General features: G+C 44.9%; 1 protein-coding gene across 5 annotated transcripts in view; it reads right to left on the bottom strand.

Moving 5' to 3' along the window:
• Positions 1-1,692: 1,692 nt before the first annotated feature.
• The window catches only part of SEPTIN6 (septin 6), a 73,215-nt gene continuing 56,428 nt past the window's right edge, over positions 1,693-18,479 (bottom strand). For 2 of the 5 annotated variants that reach the window (XM_036305904.1, XM_036305908.1), the window contains 3 exons: positions 16,820-16,952; positions 13,479-13,669; positions 4,878-5,529 (listed from right to left, as the gene is read on the bottom strand). In XM_036305904.1, the coding sequence (XP_036161797.1) occupies positions 5,505-5,529; positions 13,479-13,669; positions 16,820-16,952 (349 nt within the window). In that variant the 3' untranslated portion in view covers positions 4,878-5,504. Of the gene's footprint in view, positions 2,763-4,877; positions 6,751-11,092; positions 11,138-13,478; positions 13,670-16,819; positions 16,953-18,479 lie in introns of those variants that run through there. The other 3 variants (XM_036305907.1, XM_036305906.1, XM_036305905.1) reach the window with 3 other exon arrangements.

Raw genomic sequence — 18,479 nt, 5'->3', positions numbered from 1 at the left:
ACCCCAGGAGCAGGAGCTCGACACAGCAAGCCCCTGCCTCCCACCTATGCTCTAGCAAAACTGTGTGCAAATTTTAATTACTCCCCACTCAACTTGCATTAAAACTTCAGCCATTTGTCTTCATTTCTGATTTATTTTGACCAGCCAGTCGCTTCTAACACCTTTAGTCTGATGATGCATCAACAAGCATTAAAATGCGTTACAGGTTGGGTAAGCATACTATGGCCTGCAGACCAAATCTGGTCCCACCGCCTGTATTTGTATGACCAGCATGCTAAGAATGCTTTTTACATTTTTTAATGGTTGAAAAGAATAAAAATTTATGACATGTGAAAATGAAATTCAGATGTGAATGTCAAATTTCAGTGTCTGTAAATGAAGTTTTATTGGCACACAGCCACACTCATCCTTTTACATACATATTATCTATGACTGCTTTTGTGCCATAGTAACAGTTAAATAGTTGCAGAGACCATCTGGCCTGCAAAGCCTAAAACATTTATCAGCTGGCCTTTTACAGAAAAAGTTTGCTGACCCGTGGCCTAGAGTAATGATTCTCAACATGGGGCTATTTTGTCCTCCAGGAGACACTTGGCATTGATAGGAGACATTTTTGGTTGTCACAATTGGGAGTGGGGTAGGGTGCTACTGACATCTAGTGGGTAGGGATGCTTTTAAACATGCTACAATGAACAGGTCCCTACAGCAAAGAATCATCTGTCCTCAAATGTCAGTAGTGCTGAGGTTTAGAAAGGGTGCATTAGAGGGACCCAAGATACTTCTAGCAAAGGGGAAACTCCATCCTTTAATAAAGGGTACCGTTTATGGAACACCTGGGTCTTTAATTTACATGAGTTCATGTAGCCTTCATGATCATCCTGCAATGGAGTTGCTGATAGTCTCCTTTTGCAGGGAAGTTTTTAACACAATTTTCCCATAGCGCACAGGCTAGCAAGGCTGTCTGGCTGCAGAGCCTGTATTTTTCCACACCTCAATGCCTGCAGCTACTCAGTGACGTCAGAGGCTAATGTTGTCTCACTCGGCTGCCCTCTAGTGTGCAAACTATGCATACGCAGGCCAGTGTCGCTTCCTTCAGGCCTGGGCACCAAGAGGATATGGACCACTCTCCTGACCCCAGTATCTGGCCATCCAGGATACGGAGCCAGGGAAAGGAAACCCCACACTTGCAAGCATTTATGAAAACTGACCATGCTCCCTCTTGCCCACTTTAATGCTAGGAGTGGGGACTGAGGACAGGAGCTTTCCCTCCCTGGTGGATCCAAGACACAAAATACTGCTTGCTATCTTTTGAGTCATAAAGAACAGCCATATGCATGAATTTTTGGGATGCTCCCATCACAGGATTAAATAAGAGAATCTTGTTCTGTAGGATCTGGCACTCCACTTCCTCTGTTATCATAGATGATAAGGAGCTCAACGGGTCAGATAAATATATGCTAATAAAGAACAAGTAGAGGACTTCCTGTCTACCCCATCCCACCCCACTGTGGGAATTTCAAGCTCAAATAGAGGAAGGAGGGGGCACAGCAGCCCACCTAGGAAGGTTGCATATGGGCTTATGGTGCCTCCCTGAGCCCTTCAAATCATCCACTTGGAAGGCAGCCACCCACTCCTAAGGCAAACCATGATGGGTCGAATCATCTAATGGTTAAATATCAGATCACACAGCCATTGAGCATTTCTTTGAATTTTATTGAAAATTGACATGGACATTAGAAAGGTATCAAGCTAAACAGTGCTGGTTTTGGGATGTTTCTCCTGGCGAATGAAAGCCCCAGAGGGGCAGTGAATGGCCACACCGTTGAGCAAAAAGAACAAAGGAAAAGAAAGGAAAAACAAACACAGATTCTGGAAAACATGCAAAGAGGCTCTCTCAAGAGACACCGGACAGTGGGATGGTGATGGTTGTAGGGATATATGGGAAGGAGCACACTTACATGGTATTTTGATGCAAGTTAAACCAACAAATTCAAGGCAGATTTATCAACATCAAAGCTCTCCAGCCAGATCCCAGGTTGAGCAGAAACCTCTCAGAACCCCAACTAGCCTTGGAAGGTTGAATGAATTAATTTTGCTCTCACTAAGCTTAACCCCCCTCCCATCTTTCCTTTCTCAACCGGTCAGTTAAATCCATGCTAATAAAGGAAAAGTAGAAGACTCTTCCTCTACTTTTGAGTGTTAGTGGATCCATTTTCCCCTTGGCAGGGGTCTGCAGAAGGTCTGGGAATGCTGAAGAAGATACAAATGTCACTTGACTTTCTCTTCCATTCAGAAATGTTTACTAGTGGCTGTGGACAGTCAACCCACTGAACCGGAGAATTCGTGTTTAAAAAGAAAAACAAGAAACTCAAACGAAAACTTGTGAACAGCGCTTCCACACCCACAGCTGAGGTCTCCTGCCCCAGTCACTTACACTTGGGTGAGTCATCCTGAAGTTGTCTCTCTGAGGTTACACTTGGTCCATTCTCCAGCTCTGATGGTTCTTTTCCTGCCTTGTTAGGCTAGGACAAGACACTTTCGTTTAAAATACCATGTAAGTCAGGAGAGAGCTTCTTGCCTGGACACAGGGACACATGGACACTTGCTGAGTGTGTAGTGTGTGTGTATGTTTGCGCACGCGCATGGAGGGAGAGGGAGTTGGTTGGTTTCGGGTTTGAGACAATGTGGAACCCTAACTCTTCTCTAATGGCAGTCTTCTCCTTTAGACTTAGTGCAGCTGCTGAAGACAAGATTAAAAAAAGCTGGAGAGGGAGAGAGAAAGAGAAAGAAAACATGAAATTAGCCAAAGAAAAAGGATATTCAAAGTAAGACAAGGCGAGGGGAGGGGGCAGTGTGAGGTAGAACAGATTATACTTGCAGAAGACAGGTTAGAAATGGGGTCACTGACGGACCATCACCACCCGGAAATCTGCTGACAAGGCTTTAAGAACAACACACACCAGTTTAAAGCTTCTTGTTTTAATTAAAAAACAAGCACATATTAACAGCCACATGGGAATACCATATGATTAGAACAGGAAACAAAAACAAAAGTGATCTGCACTGCAGCTAGGAAAAGCAAACTTCTTGGCTTAAGAAATGAGGTGTGTGCGTGTGTGCGTGTGTGCACATGCACACATGGGGATTTTTCAGGAGAGCCATTCCATTCCAGAATGGAAAAATAAAAGCACAGACCATTTTTAATGACTGGTTTTGTATCACCAGAAGTAAACAGAGTAGTTAGGGTATTTCTAAAAAACAGCAACAGCCTGGCCGGTGTGGCTCAATGGTTGAGCATCGACCTATGAACCAGGTGGTCACAGTTCGATTCCCGGTCAGGGCACATGCCTGGGTTGCTGGTGCGATTCAATTGTGCAGGAGGCAGCCGATCAATGATTCTCTCTCATCACAGATGTTTCTGTCTCTCTCTCCCTCTCCCTTCCTCTCTGAAATAAAAAATATGTATATTTTAAAAGTAATAAAAAAACAAAAAAACAGCAACACTTTTACTAATTAGGAAGCTTTTTCACTGAAGGGGAAAAAACCTTTCTGTCTTACAGTGAGAAAACTACCATTAATCAATGTCACCCCAATCAATGCCATAAAATAAAAAAAAGAAAGAAAACTATCCAATAAAATACAATTTTAATTCTTTTCAAAGTGTTAATCGACTTCCTAAAGGCTTTATGATCACTCAGAGGTTAGATTTTTGTTTACTAAACTTTCTTGATTATGAGCATCATCTAGGGCACCAGTTAAACATATGAGTGCCTAGGCCCCATTCCAGACTTCCAGGAAAGCTGACCAGCTAACAGGTGCTGGTGACCCCTTCTGCCAGCAGAAGCACTCCCTTCAGGAGTTGCTCTGGGGTCTTCAGCTTTGCCTGCCCCTACGTATCCATCCTTGAATATTTTTCTATGGGAAAAAAATCTCAAAGGCCCTCTAGGAGCAACTATGCAGTTTCTCTGAGCATCAGAAGACCTGATCTCAGCCCTAGCTGGTTTGGCTCAGTGGATAGAGCCATTGGCCTGCAGACTGAAGGGTCCCACATTTGATTCCAGTCAAGGGCACACGCCTGGGTTGTGAGCTCGGTCCCAGGTGAGGGAGGGGGGCATGCAGGAGGCAGCCGATCAATGTTTTTCTCTCATCATTGATGTTTCTATCTCTCTCTTCCTTTCGCAAATCAATAAAAATATCTTAAAAAAAAAAAAAGACCTCGTCTCCAGGAACATGAACAGATTGAAGCCCTTTGTGAAATGGATCTGGAGTCAGGAGACACTGAGTTTGGCCTGGCTCTACCAAGAAACAGCACTGGGACCTCTGGCAGGTCCATTCACTTCTATGGGTCTCAGTTCTCTTAAGAAAAAAGTGGGGCCCGACCAGCGTGGCTCAGTGGTTGAGCATCAACCTATGAACCAGGAGGTCATGGTTCCATTGCTGGTCGAGTTGCAGGCTCAATCCCAGTACGGAGCGTGCAGGAGGCAGGTGATCAATGATTCTCTCTCATCATTGATGTTTCTATCTCTCTCTCCCTCTCCCTTCCTCTCTGAAATCAATAAAAATATATCTTTTTTAAAAACGAAAAAAGTGGGTCATGTCTGTCTTGTGGACCAAAATTTCTCCCTTAATACGAAATTCCTGCCTAGGCTCTGAAGGTCTTTCAGGCTGTATGGCTCTAAAACTTTTGAAGTTTTCAGAGCTCTTCAAGCCTCAAGTACTTAATCTGTAAACAAATGCAAATGAGGAGGCTCTATTTGTGACAAAAATAATTACCCAGAGGGGATGGAAGCCAGTTGGTTGTTTTAAGTTTGGGATTTGTGCAGAAGCATCTGTGAAACTGGACTGGAAACATCAAAGCTGCAAATAAGCCTTTCTCCAGAGGGCTTGACAGCCCTAACTTAGCATCTCTCTGAGCTACTGGCTCAGTATCCCAGTTCTTTTTTTTTTTTCAAACTGCTAAGCATAGAGTCTCCTAAAATGCTCCATGAGACTTGGATTTTTCAAGAAACTAGCTTAAGCTTTGGCAGCAACCCCTTCCTTTTTTGCCTGTGGCCACTAACAAATCAGTGACTCACCAAACAATACGTATCAAAGCTGTACTCTTGCTTAACCAACAAGAAAAGGTAACGTGTGCATATGTTTGCTTTTCATTTTTTCTACTTTTCGCTTCCTCTTATCTGTTATTAAAGATAGAAACCCTCTTCCCATGCTCAACTCTTCAAAAAACGGCCTATTTGACATAGCCTTGATAGACTGTTTCCAAAGAAAGTAACAACAACAACAAAAATACCCTCAAAATTTTTTTTTTTTAAAAAATGAAGTCATGGTCAGTGCCAGTGACACTGGGAGGCAGAACTCAAAAAAAGAGGTGGTGCTTGAAGTGGAAGTACATGGTAGGGGCAGGGGACCCAGCTTCCTGGCACCGCGAAGGAAAGCTGTCAGTTAAAATAGGAACCTTGGCTTAAAAGGCTAAATGGAGTCCAGTCCAGCTGTAGCCGGGAATACTATTCAGTACACAGCCATAGATTACTGCAAAGGAAGGGCAGAGAAAGGGCGGGTTAGCCACAGAGTATTGCCAGCTCACCTCCAGCTCTCACTCTTGCCCTGGCTAAACACCAAAGGCCACTGTGCCTGACAGTGGAGCACTCTCTACTTTAAAGGGTTTCCCAAAGCCATGACCAGAATTAGGACTGGAATATTTATAAAATATCAAATCCTTAGACTGCAGATAAAATTAGGGACCTTCTGAGGATTAACACTTCTTTTCTCTTCTCCAGCTGAAAGATCCATGTCTTCTCATTGTGGGGGGTACATGCAAAATACAGATTAAAACTCATCACATTCACCAAACAGACAGGAAGACTCATCAAAGCAAAACTGAAAACATTGACTTTTTGACCACTCAGTTTGACAGCTTATGACAAGGGTTATTATACCTGCTACTGGCCCTGCCGTTGGGGAATGGCGTGGAACCCTAAAGGAGATTACAGAGGCGATGCCCAGACACCTCAGAATTCCTTAAGCCCATCATTCAAGACACTAGGCTGGCAGTAATATGCAGGTTTATTTCCCCTTCTGCATCTGTGGGGTACTCGGAGTTGTAGGGAGAGGACATTTATGCTATTTTCTTCAGCAGTCATTTTTGGGGGAGGGGGTATGGGGGACTTGGTGTAAACTTATTCTGGATTTTTAACACAGCTTGAGTACAGTCACCTTGAGTGAATCAAAACTGGAAAGGGCTGGGAGGCCAAAAGGAAAAGGCATCAAAGGATCTCCTTCTGGAGCCCTCTGAGAAGGAACTGTGGCTGTGCTGGGAGGTGGCGAGTGCTCAGGGAAGCCCAATGACTAGGGGCCAAGGGGGAAAGCCTTGTTGACTGGTGCTTACCCAGTCACGGTGGATGCAAATACCTCGGGGAAGCGAGCAGCCATCAGAGTTCGAACAGGGAAACTGGCGGTGGAGAGTAGCAGATAGGACCCCTGAACAAGTTACACTCTGGCAAAGTTGGAGATGGGGAGTGGCTGGCTGGGAACACTAGGAGGGGAAGCGGGATGCACGATGCATCTCTAAACCACAGAACTGCTGGCTTCTTAACCAGAGGCCAGACACCATCCTCAGACTCTCAGGCTTCTATAAACTTTGGCAGGAAGAGAGGAGAGGGCACGGGTTGTGTGCCCCCAGTCGTGTTAGGGGTAAAGATAGGGAGGCCCAGCTCTGTTGTGCAGGAAAAGAGCATCTACAGGAAGCCCAAACTGAAAATGAAAAGAGAAGGTAGGTTAATGAATGGGTGGATTAATGTACCCCAAACAAAGGTTAGAAGAAAACTGTTTGTCATGATGACTAGTAGACAAATTAGAATATATACCTATGTTAGATGGTTTTAAGGTTCTATATTGCATTGGCTCCTGGGAACATGCTTTCTCGCCCGTACACCCACACACACACACCTCTGAGTGGCAGCAGTAGTGGTATTAGCTAGCAAAATAATTACCAAGAGTCTCAAGAAGACATTCTCTCTCTTCTTAATTACTAGGTCCTGACTAATGCCCCACACCCAGACACCTTGTGCAGGAATACCTTCAGCAAATGTCCAGGTGGCCTCAGGCCCCTGCATAGAGCACCAGGCTCTCAGCTATTAATTGCCTTGTCCCATAGGGAAAGCAGAGGAGGTTGAGGTTTCACCTCAGGTAGCCTTTGGAGCAGTCCCAGTCAGCTAAGTGGTACCCTGGGACAAGAGCTGTTTGAGAAGTGTCTGGTGTAGACCACAGTTATCTGAAAAACTGAACTACGGAAATCCACTATTGGCTTGTGTTCACATAGCACTTTGACCTTTTTTTTTTTTTCATTTAAACTTCATCCTTGTGACATAATCATGGCAAGTAATATCCATCCCCATTTGACATATGAGGAGACTGAGACACAGGGAAATCAACTGTCTTGCCCAGATCACAAAGAAAAAGATGCAGCCAGAATCAGAGTCTGAAACCCTTGGCTGTTTAATCACACCACAGTGTCCCTGAGAATGCCTTGGCTGTGGATCTAAGCCCCTGTTTTTTATCTGAAGAATACATTTATTCCATTAAATAAAAACTATTAGATATTTGGGAGGGATAGTTAAAAGCATTTGCATACGTGAGTATGTAAAGTCACTACTTCCTCAGAGTGAATACATCCAAACACCTCAACACCACACACACACACACACACACACACACACACACACACACACACACAGGAATAGCAATATACACCAAGAATTAGGAGTTCTACATTCTTATATAGTTTTTTCAAATATTTTAAAAATTGATTTCAGGGAGGAAGGGAGAGGGAGAGATAGATAGAAGCATCAATGATGAGAATCATTGATCGGCTGCCTCCTGCACACCCCCAACTTGCGGTTGAGCCCACAACCAAAGCATGTGTCTTGAATGGGAATTGAACTATGACCTCCTGGTTCATAGGTCGATGCTCAAACACTGAGCCATGCTGGCCGGGCAGGAGTTCTCCATTCTTGTTCCAGTTCTGCCACTAACTCACTGTGTGATCCTTGGTCAAGTCTATTAAATTCCCTGCTCCTCCATGTACTCATTTTGTCAACGGAAGATTATTCCTTCTGTACCACATGACTGTTGTAAGGTGAAAATGAGATATCATGTGGAAAAACACTTTGAAAAGTATTAGAATGTTATATGAATGCTTCTTTCTTATTTTATCCTTTGCCTAATTCCTAGGGGAAGGGAAACCTAAACTACGCAGCAACAGCCTATTTTCTGCTTCACAGGAAGGCTGACATATTTGGATACACGTACACTCTTCCCTCTACTGTGTACCCCCAAGAGTCAAGGGTCAGTAACCATTCAGATATAGTATCACAACTGTGTACAGGTCACAGGAGTTATTTCCTATTACAGTTTCCGACTGTACCGTTTCCAGCTACAAGTAGTGCCTCAAGCAATTTCAAGATCAGTGAGGAACAGTAAGCCTCATTCAATTAACGAGAGGTAGACTTTGTAATCCACCCCATGAATGAGGGCTCTGGAGAGGGGACAGGCTGCCTTTGCTGCTTTCAGATCCCAGGGAGTCAAGACCTCTCTCCCCTATTTGGTTTGGAACTGCTTTTGTGGTCTTCTGGGGAGAAGCCTGCCAGAAAGAAACAACCTACTTGGGTTGAGGTTGGCTGTTCCCGCTGTTTGTTAAATTGCCTCTCACCTATAAAGTAAGGTTTTAATTATAGTTTTGCCAGAATTCATTTTAGTAATGGCCACTAACAATGGCTCACTCAGGGAAACCTGAACCAAACTGTGTTAAACCACATTAATTCAGTTCCATTAACTGAAAGCTAATTTACCAGAATACATATTTTCTACTCTCCACATTGACACTGGGGAACAAAGAAGATACACGTGAACTGAGCTTCTACAGGTGTCAGACCCTTTGCAAGGCACTGGGACCACAGCAGAGGACAGATACTCTAGGACAGTGGTTCTCAACCTTGGCTGCACATTAGAATCACCTGGGAATCTTTTTAAAAATCCTGATTTCTGGGCCTCATCCTCCGGAAGTTCTGTTTCTTTGTTACTAATATTGTGGCCTCACCCCATAACAAAGAAACAGAACTTCCGGAGGATGAGGCCCAGAAATCAGGATTTTAAAAAGATTCCCAGGTGATTCTAATGTGCAGCCAAGGTTGAGAACCACTGCTCTAGGATGTGATAGTCTTCCTTAATGGAAACCTGCTGTTTAATTCCAGTCAACTAACAGGGGCTCTAAAGACTTGCCCTTAAGCCAGACAATAAATCTTTTCATTGTTCTTTTAGGGTTGTTTCCTTTGGCCCAATTTCATGGGGCTTATGTTTCAGAAACCTCTATGGACTTCCTCTTTGGAACTTGCTTGAAAATAGGATGTTTTGCCAGCTGCTCAAAGTCCCCAGTGCAATAGCTGTAGCACTATTTGGTGATGAATGGCAGGCTCTCCATTTAAATTATAAACTGGTTTGGCTCAGTGGATAGAGCGTTGGCCTGCGGATTGAAGGGTCCCAGGTTCAATTCTGATCAAGGGCACATGCCCGGGTTGCAGGCTCAATCCCCAGTGTGGGGCGTGCAGGAGGCCGCCAATCAATGATTCTCTCTCATTGATGTTTCTACCTCTTCCTCTCCCTTCCTCTCTGAAATCAATAAAAAATATTTTTTAAAAATCATAAACTACATTGCTGAGTGGGGAGAAGCCCTCTCAATATTTTATATTCCCTCCCTGATTCAAACAAACCAAATGTAAAGGCATTTATGAGACAACTGGGGTATTTTGAACACGGACTAGGAATTTTATGTTAATGATTTGTTAATTTTGTAGGTATGTTAATAGTGACATTGTGGTTATGATTTTTTTTAAAGAGTCATTATCTCTTAAAGATACATGCTAATGTATTTGCAGATGAAATAATGTGGGTTTTGCTTTATAATAATCCAGCAGGTGTGGGATAATAGATGAAACAGGATTGGCCCTGTGTTGACAGTTGTTTGGGGGGCGGGTTGTGGGTACCTGGGGCTGCACTGTGCTATCCTCCCTCTTCTTTTGTGCCTGTTTGAAAGTTTCTATGGTAAAGTTTAAAAATAGTAATGAGCTTAATATGGTTAAATTAACCATATTCATTTTCCTTCCCTACTACCTGAGTCTAGTACAGACAGAAGGTGCTTAATCATTGTTATAATCAACCTATAAATTACATGACGCCAGGGACTGCTTTATCCTTTTCTGTAGATACAGCCTGCAGCCCTTAGGAACCCATCTTATCAAAGGTAGGTGTTCGTGAAGCTGGTACTTGTAGAATTAAATGTAAGGAATTTTTCTATAGTATCTGATAGCGCTTCAGTTTCTTCACTTTCATTATGGTTTTGGGGGGTTACATAGCCAAAGGAAATTTGAGAATTTGAACCCTTTGGATAAAAAATAGACACCAGCCTGGCTGGTGTTGCTCAGTGGTTAAGCATTGACCTAGGAACCAGGAGGTCACGGTTTGATTCCCAGTCAGGGCACATACCTGGTTGTGGGCTCCATCCCCATTGTGGGGCATGCAGGAGGCAACTGATCAACGATTCTCTCTCTCCCTCTCCCTTCCTCTCTGAAGTATATATAAAATAGCCACCAGAGGGAAACAGAGAAGCAAGTTTCCATTAGTTTGGAACATTCCCAACCTGGGGTCAATGCCACTGTGACAATTGCAGGACAGGGCTGCTGAACCCAGCAGTTTCCCTCCTTACTACAGCCTAGTTAATTTTGAAACTAATCATTAAGGCTTTTTAAGAAAAAAAAATGGCCAAAACTGAACCTCAAATATTAACCCACTTATGCTACCCAGCTGTTCTGGCAGCAGAAGTCTGAAAATACCCGGCTTTTAATCAGGCAGGCAAACACTGCACCTGTACACTTGAAACCACACCAGACTACTTAATATTCTAACTCACAAGAGGAAACCAGCTAGGACAATGAAGCAGCTTCTTTTGTGATGGGATATGTGTTTGGGGGGTGGGGGTGGGATTTGGGGAGATGTGTTCTAGGAGCCACTGCCAGTTCTATTTAGAGTTAATAAAGCTTACCAGGACCCTGGGTCTCATGCAGCATGCAGCAAACAGCAGAGTTAACTGTAAAATAGTTAAGAGCTGATGAAGATGGAGTGAGCTTGAAGGAGAAATTAAATATTATGAGTTCACACCAATAATGAAGAGTTAGAGGTCAAAGGAGATTAGGAGGAGTAGGAGGGGAGGGTGGGAAGGGGGTTGGTACTCTTTCTTAACCTCTTTAAGGGCAGCCCATGGAAATTTTAAATATGTGACTCTGTTATATTCAATCACCATCTCTCCAGAAGAAATGCTTATCATCATCACTTCTACCCTCATACCCCACTACCGCCATCATCACTATGGACCAGAGGGACACAGGTGTCATGATGGGTCTTCCAGAAGTTAGCTGCCTGTAAGGAATTATATAAGAAGCCCAGGCCTGTGGCCACCTACACATCTGGAAGTAAGAAAGAGGACAGTCTATTTGTTCAGGTTTCGACTCACTCAGAATAGTAAAAGGGTACCTCCACCAACCCCAAATATTCCTACAGACTGTAGAAAGGGTCTTCTGCCTGGAGTTGGGGGGATGTCAAGTAATTTGAGGCAACTGGGGGGAAACCTGGTCTGGAATAAACTTCTACTAACACCGGAATAGAGAATATTTAGAGCTTAGTGTCTGTCAGAGGGGTCCAAACAAATGAATCTAATTCCTACAAGCAGGCTGTGCAACTACCCCAGGGATTGAGTTAACAAATACCACAGGGCTATGAAGACAGCAGGTTAGAGCTGGAAGACAAATTTAGACCTTTCTGATCTTAAAAATAGGAATTCATGCCTGCTGGTGCAACTGATATACCGTGACTGATCAGTTAATATGCAGTATTTCCAAAGAGGCTTCTTTTCTGGCTAGTTGAACTTTATCCACTAAGTAATACCAAAAAGAGTTCATTAGTCAGTGAATTTGACATACAGTGTTATGGTTCACTAATAAAAATCTTTAGACTAATTGGTGAAAATGTTCAAATTATATTAAGAATAATGAATAATCAAACTGGAAAACTGAGTGTCTTCAAATATATTTTAATGCTGTACAAAAATTACAGTTTTATTCCTAAGTGATGAGCCAGGCACCGAGGAAAGGAAGATGTTTCCTCCTGGCAAATATCCAATAGTTGAGCCCTGGCCAATGTGGCTCAGTTGGTTGGAGCATCGTCCCGTGTACCAAAAGGGTTGCAGGTTCGATTCCCAGTCAGGGCACATACCCAAGTTGTGGGTTCATTTTCTGGCCCGGGCATGTACAAGAGGCAACTGATTGATGTTTCTCCCTCACATCTATGTTTCTCTCTCCCTCTCCCTTCCTCTCACTCTAAAAAAAAAAATCAATAAAATTATATTTTGTAAAAAAAAAAAAAAAAAAAAATCCAATAGTTGAACCAGGAACAAGTGGCTAAAAACAGAGGGCAACGGCCATGGACATCTTTCAGATCCTCAGGCCTCTTTAATAAGGACATTGCCTAACCAGGGGTTCCCTAGTCACACTGCACAAACAACTTCAGAGCCCAAGGGACCACTGGGGTTTTTCCTGCTGTTGAATAGGTCCTGTCAGAAAGGCTTTTCTCTTCTCTGGTTCTGGGATGAGGAATGGGTTGGGTCAGGATAATTGGCCCACATGGTAACCAAGAGCCCATGCTACCCTGCCTTACCAAATACCAGGGGAGAGAGATAGATTGTAAAATCATTCCCCAGGTTGAGGATGGGGCACCTAGAATATACTAACATCTAAAGGCTCCCCACCAAGTTTTTAGTTGTACCCCAGGCCAGGAACAGCTAAGCAGTTAACAGGATGGACAGCAAAGGGGTGAGAAATCAGAACGGGGCTACAGCCTTCAGCAACAGCAGTTAAACTCTGCTGGCTGCAGCTAGTGAGAACTGAGGCAGAGAGAGGGTTGGCCTGCAGGCACGGAGAGTTCACCTCAGGTATGGGGCGAGCGAGTGAGCGAGCACGCCTGGGAGCCCAATTGGTTCCAACCTCTCAGACTCTCTCTCCCACTACCCTCTATCTACCCTCCTTTTTATCTCTTTCTTACAACTTTGCAGTGTTCATTGTTTCCACCCTTCTTCTTTCTACTCTCTCACATTCCTTTTGCTTTTTCTCTCTTTTCCTTCCCTCTCCTCCTACCTGACTTTGCAGGACTTTCCTAAGAAGGCCAAACAGAGAGGGCTGGGCTTCTGGGGCCTACTCTCAATTGCCCAAATCCAGGAAATCCGAAAATTGTGTGGGAACACGGAGACCAGTTATAGGCACCCAAACTGGTCTGACAGCTCACCTCTCTCTGCTCCCCATCCGTCAGACCCCTGAGCCTCCAGGTCCCGCCCTGAGGAGCAGAGAGAAACCACCACCCCAGAGCAACCTCCCACTTACTTTTTCTTCTCTTTGTCCCTTTTCAGAGTCTGTGAGCCTCCAGCCTGGGAGCCCTGGGACTGGAGCAGCTCGGCTGCCGACTTTCTCTGTTTGAAAGCGTTCACTTCATCATCCAGGGATTTCTTCTTATCCTCCAGCTTCTTCTTCTCATCCTGGTGTAGTTTCTTCAGACGGTCAAACTTCTCATGCAGCTGGCAAGAAAGCACAGGGAGTTTGGGGGGAGTCCCCTGTCAGCAGCTTCCAACTGAGCTGAGTCCAGGGCGGCAGTGGACTGGCACGGTTACAACCCTGCAGGAGCCCTGGACCTCAGGAGACATTTCTGCTAGAGACAGCTATGATGGCACCAAAGGTCTCCATGTTCTGGATAGTCCCCTTCCCCTGCCGTTTTACCTCCAAATTTCTGCTCCTGAATAGGGGACTGTGCATTCTGCTTAATCAAACATTTTATTTAAAAGAGTCACCACACACGGTTAGTAATAATTCTATCCTATATAATAAAAGCTTAATATGCTAAGTGTTCGACCATCTGACCAGTCGCTATGACGTGCACTGACCACCGGGGGGCAGACGCTCCAACCAGTAGGTTAGCTTGTTGCTGGGGTCTGGCCGATCAGGACTGGGTGAAATCGACACGCCTGGAGCCCTCCTGCGGTCCCTCCCCAGCCCAGTCGTGCACCGGTGGGGTCCCTCGGCCTGGCCTGCGCCCTCTCACAATCTGGAACCCCTCGGGGTATGCTGGAGAGCCGGTTTCAGCCTTATCCCCTCAGGCCAGGCTGAGGGACACCACCGGTGATCCGTGCACTGGGCCTCTAGTATCAGTTATAATAGTATAACATTTATTGAGTGCTTATTGTAGGCCAGGCACTGACTTTTTTAAGCACTTTATATGTATTAACTCATTTAATCATCACAACATTCCTATGAGGTAAGTTCTGTTATTTGCATTTGATGTGGTGACAGAAGTTAAGAAATTTGCCCAACCAAGGTCCATCCATTCTATAGAGGATTATAGAGTGAGGTCTCCCAACATGTTAGGGGTCCTGCCATTTTTTATCCCCTCCAGTCAGGGAGGATCACCATGGAGCACAGAGCAAACTGAAGCAATGCCAAAGCTGTTCAAAGGAAGTACTTGGCCCTAGCCAGTTTGGCTCAGTGGATAGAGCGTTGGCCTGTGGACTGAAAAGTCCCGGGTTCGATTCCAGTCAAGGGCATGTACCTAGGTTGCAGGTTCAATCCCTGGCTCTGGTCAGGGCACTTGCGGGGAGGCAACCAATCGATGTGTCTCACATCGATGTTTCTCTCTGTCTCTCCCCCTCCCTTCTACTTTCTCTAAAAAATCAATGGAAAAATATACTCAGGTGAGGATTAACCAAAAAAACAACAACAAAGGAAGTACTTGTTCTTGGACATGAAAGGAGATTTTTTTAAGTTTTATAACATGGCATGAGTGTGGAGACCTCAGCCTTGACCAAGGAGAGGCTTAACTAGCCCTGAATAGAGCCAGAGTCCAGTAAGAATATTCTGGCATGCTGTTGCGGTCAGTGGATCAAGAGGTAGAAGTGGGGCCCTGCCAGTGTGGCTCAGTAGTTGAGGTCAACCAGTGAACCAGGAGGTCATGGTTCAATTCCGGGTTAGGGCACATGCCTGCATTGCAGGCTCGATCTCTGGTAGGGGGCGTGCAGGAGGCAGCTGATCAATGACTCTCTCATCATTGGTGTTTCTACCTCTCCCTTCCTCTCTGAAATCAATAAAACTATATATTTACAAAATAGGTAGAGGTGGTATGTGATACTACCCTGAAGAGTAGAGCAGACCAAGCATAATTTCACTTTCTTTTGAGGATTCAGATGGGATTCTGTAGCAGTTGCAGCACACCATGAAGAAGGTATTTGGGACTGTCACTTGGTAAGGGATGGTGGATGACATATTCACAGGGTAAGCCAGCTTTTATTAGTCATTTGGGGTAGCGGGATAGAAGCTCTGCCAGTCAGTTGCTTTAACTTGGCTTTTGTCCATTGGCTTTTCATTCATTTCTCTTTGAGGTTCCCTTACCACTCCTCCTAAAAGTACTGGGTGATATTTTTCTTTTGAAAAGTGAAATTGAAGTAAATCCAACAGCCTTGTCCTGGGTTTTGGTGATAACCCTAGAGAGTCACAGCAGATTACAGGGAAAGATACTTGGGCAGTAATTAAGTGCTTCCCTTCATCATGGGCTCCGAGGCCCAGAGAGTGAAGCAGTTGTTAAAGTCACCAAAACTGTAGCTGAGGCCACAGTTAATCAGGCAGCAGTGGATGTATTGGTAGGGGGACCTGGAATACAAGGCAATAGTTGTAGGACCAACTGCACTCTATTAGGCACGGCTTCAGTAATGGAAACCCCAGGGGGACCATCAAACCTTAGTTTACAAACTCTCTAGATGCGCACAGATGTTTCTTTAATGCCACCATGAAATGGAACAGAATATCCAAATGACTCAGGAAGTGCCCAGCTGTTACTGTTTTAGGTTTCAACAAGGTACCCAGGATTGCCTGGGACCATCTTTCACCATGGCCGTCAGAGAGCAGTTGGATTGGGCAGGACAGCCAAGAATCAGTTTGCACCTGACCTCAAGGGGCTATGTGAGGTCTTTTGTTGTTGTTAATCCTCACCCAAGGATATTTTTCCCTTTGATTTTTTTAGAGAGTGGAAGGGAGGGGGAAAGACAGAGAGAAACATTGATTTGAGAGAGAGACACATCGATTTGTTGTCTCCTGCACATGCCTGACTGGGGTGGGTATTGAGCCTGCAACCGAAGTATGTGCCCTTGATGGGAATCGAAACTGAGACCCTTCAGTCCACAGGCCAATGCTCTAACCACTGACCCAAACCAACTAGGGCAAGGTCTTGACTCTGGAGCACTGCTGCGCAATAGAACTTTCTGTGGCAATAGAAATGTTCTCTATCTGTGCTGTCAAATACGATAGCCACTAGTCAGATGAGATTGAGCATTTGAAATGTGGCTAAGGTGACTGAGGAAATGAGTTTTAAACTTGTTTATTTTTAATTAATTTCAGTTTAAATAGCCACATGTGGCTAGTGGCTACCATATGGACAGTGCTGCTCTAGAGAACTAAGTAACACGGAATGAGACAACATCCTGGTCTTGGAGAATGAGGGATTAAGAAGACAAAGATCCCTCGCAGCTCCCTCTGTGCCAGCCGAGGCAAGGCCTCAGATGCTGTGCCCCATTTCTTCCTGGAGGCTTCGAGGCTCTGGCTGGCTGTGCTCTCAGGGCAGAAGCTCTTGCCATGCCCAAGCTCAGCTTCCTTTCCCTTCCTGCCTAACCGAGGCTCCCATTTACCTCTTTCTCTGCCTCTTTGAGTTCAGCTTCTTTCTCTTTGACTCTCTGGACGAACATCTGTCTCATCTCCTCTTCTTTTTTCTGGAGCTCCCCTAGGAACTCATTCCTTTTGGCCTCATACGTCTCCTGCAAACTGGGAACATAGGTTAATTCTCCTGCCTTTGGAATGGCTCCTATTGGATGGAAACTGACTCCAATGATCCTCCCTGGGTTCCCCCATCCTCCCCTCCCTGATTTTGGGAGAGGTGCAAACACAGAACCACAAAGCTGTGGGCAGCTGACTTGGCACGTGACAGCAGAATCACAGGGCAGCTTGAGGGTAATGGGGCAGTCCTGGTGAACTGGAGAGATATTTAGAACTGGGAGTGACTTAGAACATCTGCCTCTATACTCTCATTTTACAGGTGAGGAAACAGGCCCAGAGAGGTGAAGAGACTTGCTCAAGACCACACAGCTAGTTAGAGGTACAACTGGGACTGGAAGCTGGGTCTTTTGTCTTTCACTCTGGGGCCCTCCTATTCCACTTTGCTGCCAGGTCCTGGCTCTGAAACTGACCACATTAATGAACTATTGCAATACACACTTGATGAGACCCCAATACGTGCTAGACACAGGATTGAGTGACATGAATATTAGTCACTCAACATCTAGAGCCAACAGCCACAGTGCCTGCCATCAAAGAGCTTACAGTCTAGTGAGATGCCTGGGCTATGTCTCCCTGCCTCAAGCCTGGGCTTAGTTTAAAAAAAAAATAGGAGTTAGCCTGGTGAAAAAGAAGGAAATGTGCTCTGAAGAGAGCGGCATGTGCAAAGGCACATGTGGAGAGAGACTGGCATACTCGGGGAGCCAGGCCTAGTTCCACATGGCTGGAGAATCTAGTGTGAGCTGTGGAGTGGTGGGATATGAAGTCCCTGAGTCTGGCAAGAGAGAGCAAGCGTTGGAGGCCATATTAGACTGGGACATTTATCTACACTATAAGGTTTTAAGTTGGAGGACTGACTTGACCCAACTTGAAAATGAGAAAGAACACTCTGGCTGTTGCATAAAGGACAGACTTTCCAACAATCCAAGTAAGAAATGACAGGTTCTTAATGTTAAGAGTTGGTGAGGACGTGAGGGACCTGAAGGAACAATAAGGGAAGCAGAACTCCCAGGACTGGGGAGGACTCAACATTTATTTCGGTTTTTGGCTCGGGCAACCAGGTGAATGGTGGCACTGTGAGCTGCGACAGGGAACACTGGAGAAGAAGTATGGTTAAGAGGGGAGAAGTTGACTTAAATTTTAGACAGCCCGCGTTTCAAGTATGCCACCTATGGAACATCTGAGTGAAAACATCCTGTATGCAGTTAGCTCTATGGGTTTGGAGCTCAAACATAGGATTTTAGCTTGGGATTCATCTATTTCTGGGTGGTAATTAGGGCTGTGAGAGGAGAAATAACCAGCTGCAAAGAGAATAGAGATGAAAGGAGCAGAGACCCTACAAAAGAATCCTGGGGCACAACATTTAAAGGAGTAAGCTGAAGAAAATGAACCTGCTGATGAAGCTGAAAAGGAGTAGCAAAAGCGATTGGAATAAAACCAGCCAGACCAGTGCTAGAAAAGCCAAAGGCAGAGAGAACTTCGGAAGGAGGCAACGAAGGAATTTCAAACGATGAGATT

Source organism: Myotis myotis, unplaced genomic scaffold (assembly GCF_014108235.1).
Source record: "Myotis myotis isolate mMyoMyo1 unplaced genomic scaffold, mMyoMyo1.p scaffold_m19_p_4, whole genome shotgun sequence".
NCBI classification, from domain to species: domain Eukaryota; kingdom Metazoa; phylum Chordata; class Mammalia; order Chiroptera; family Vespertilionidae; genus Myotis; species Myotis myotis.
This window is presented reverse-complemented; position numbering and strand designations above follow the sequence as displayed.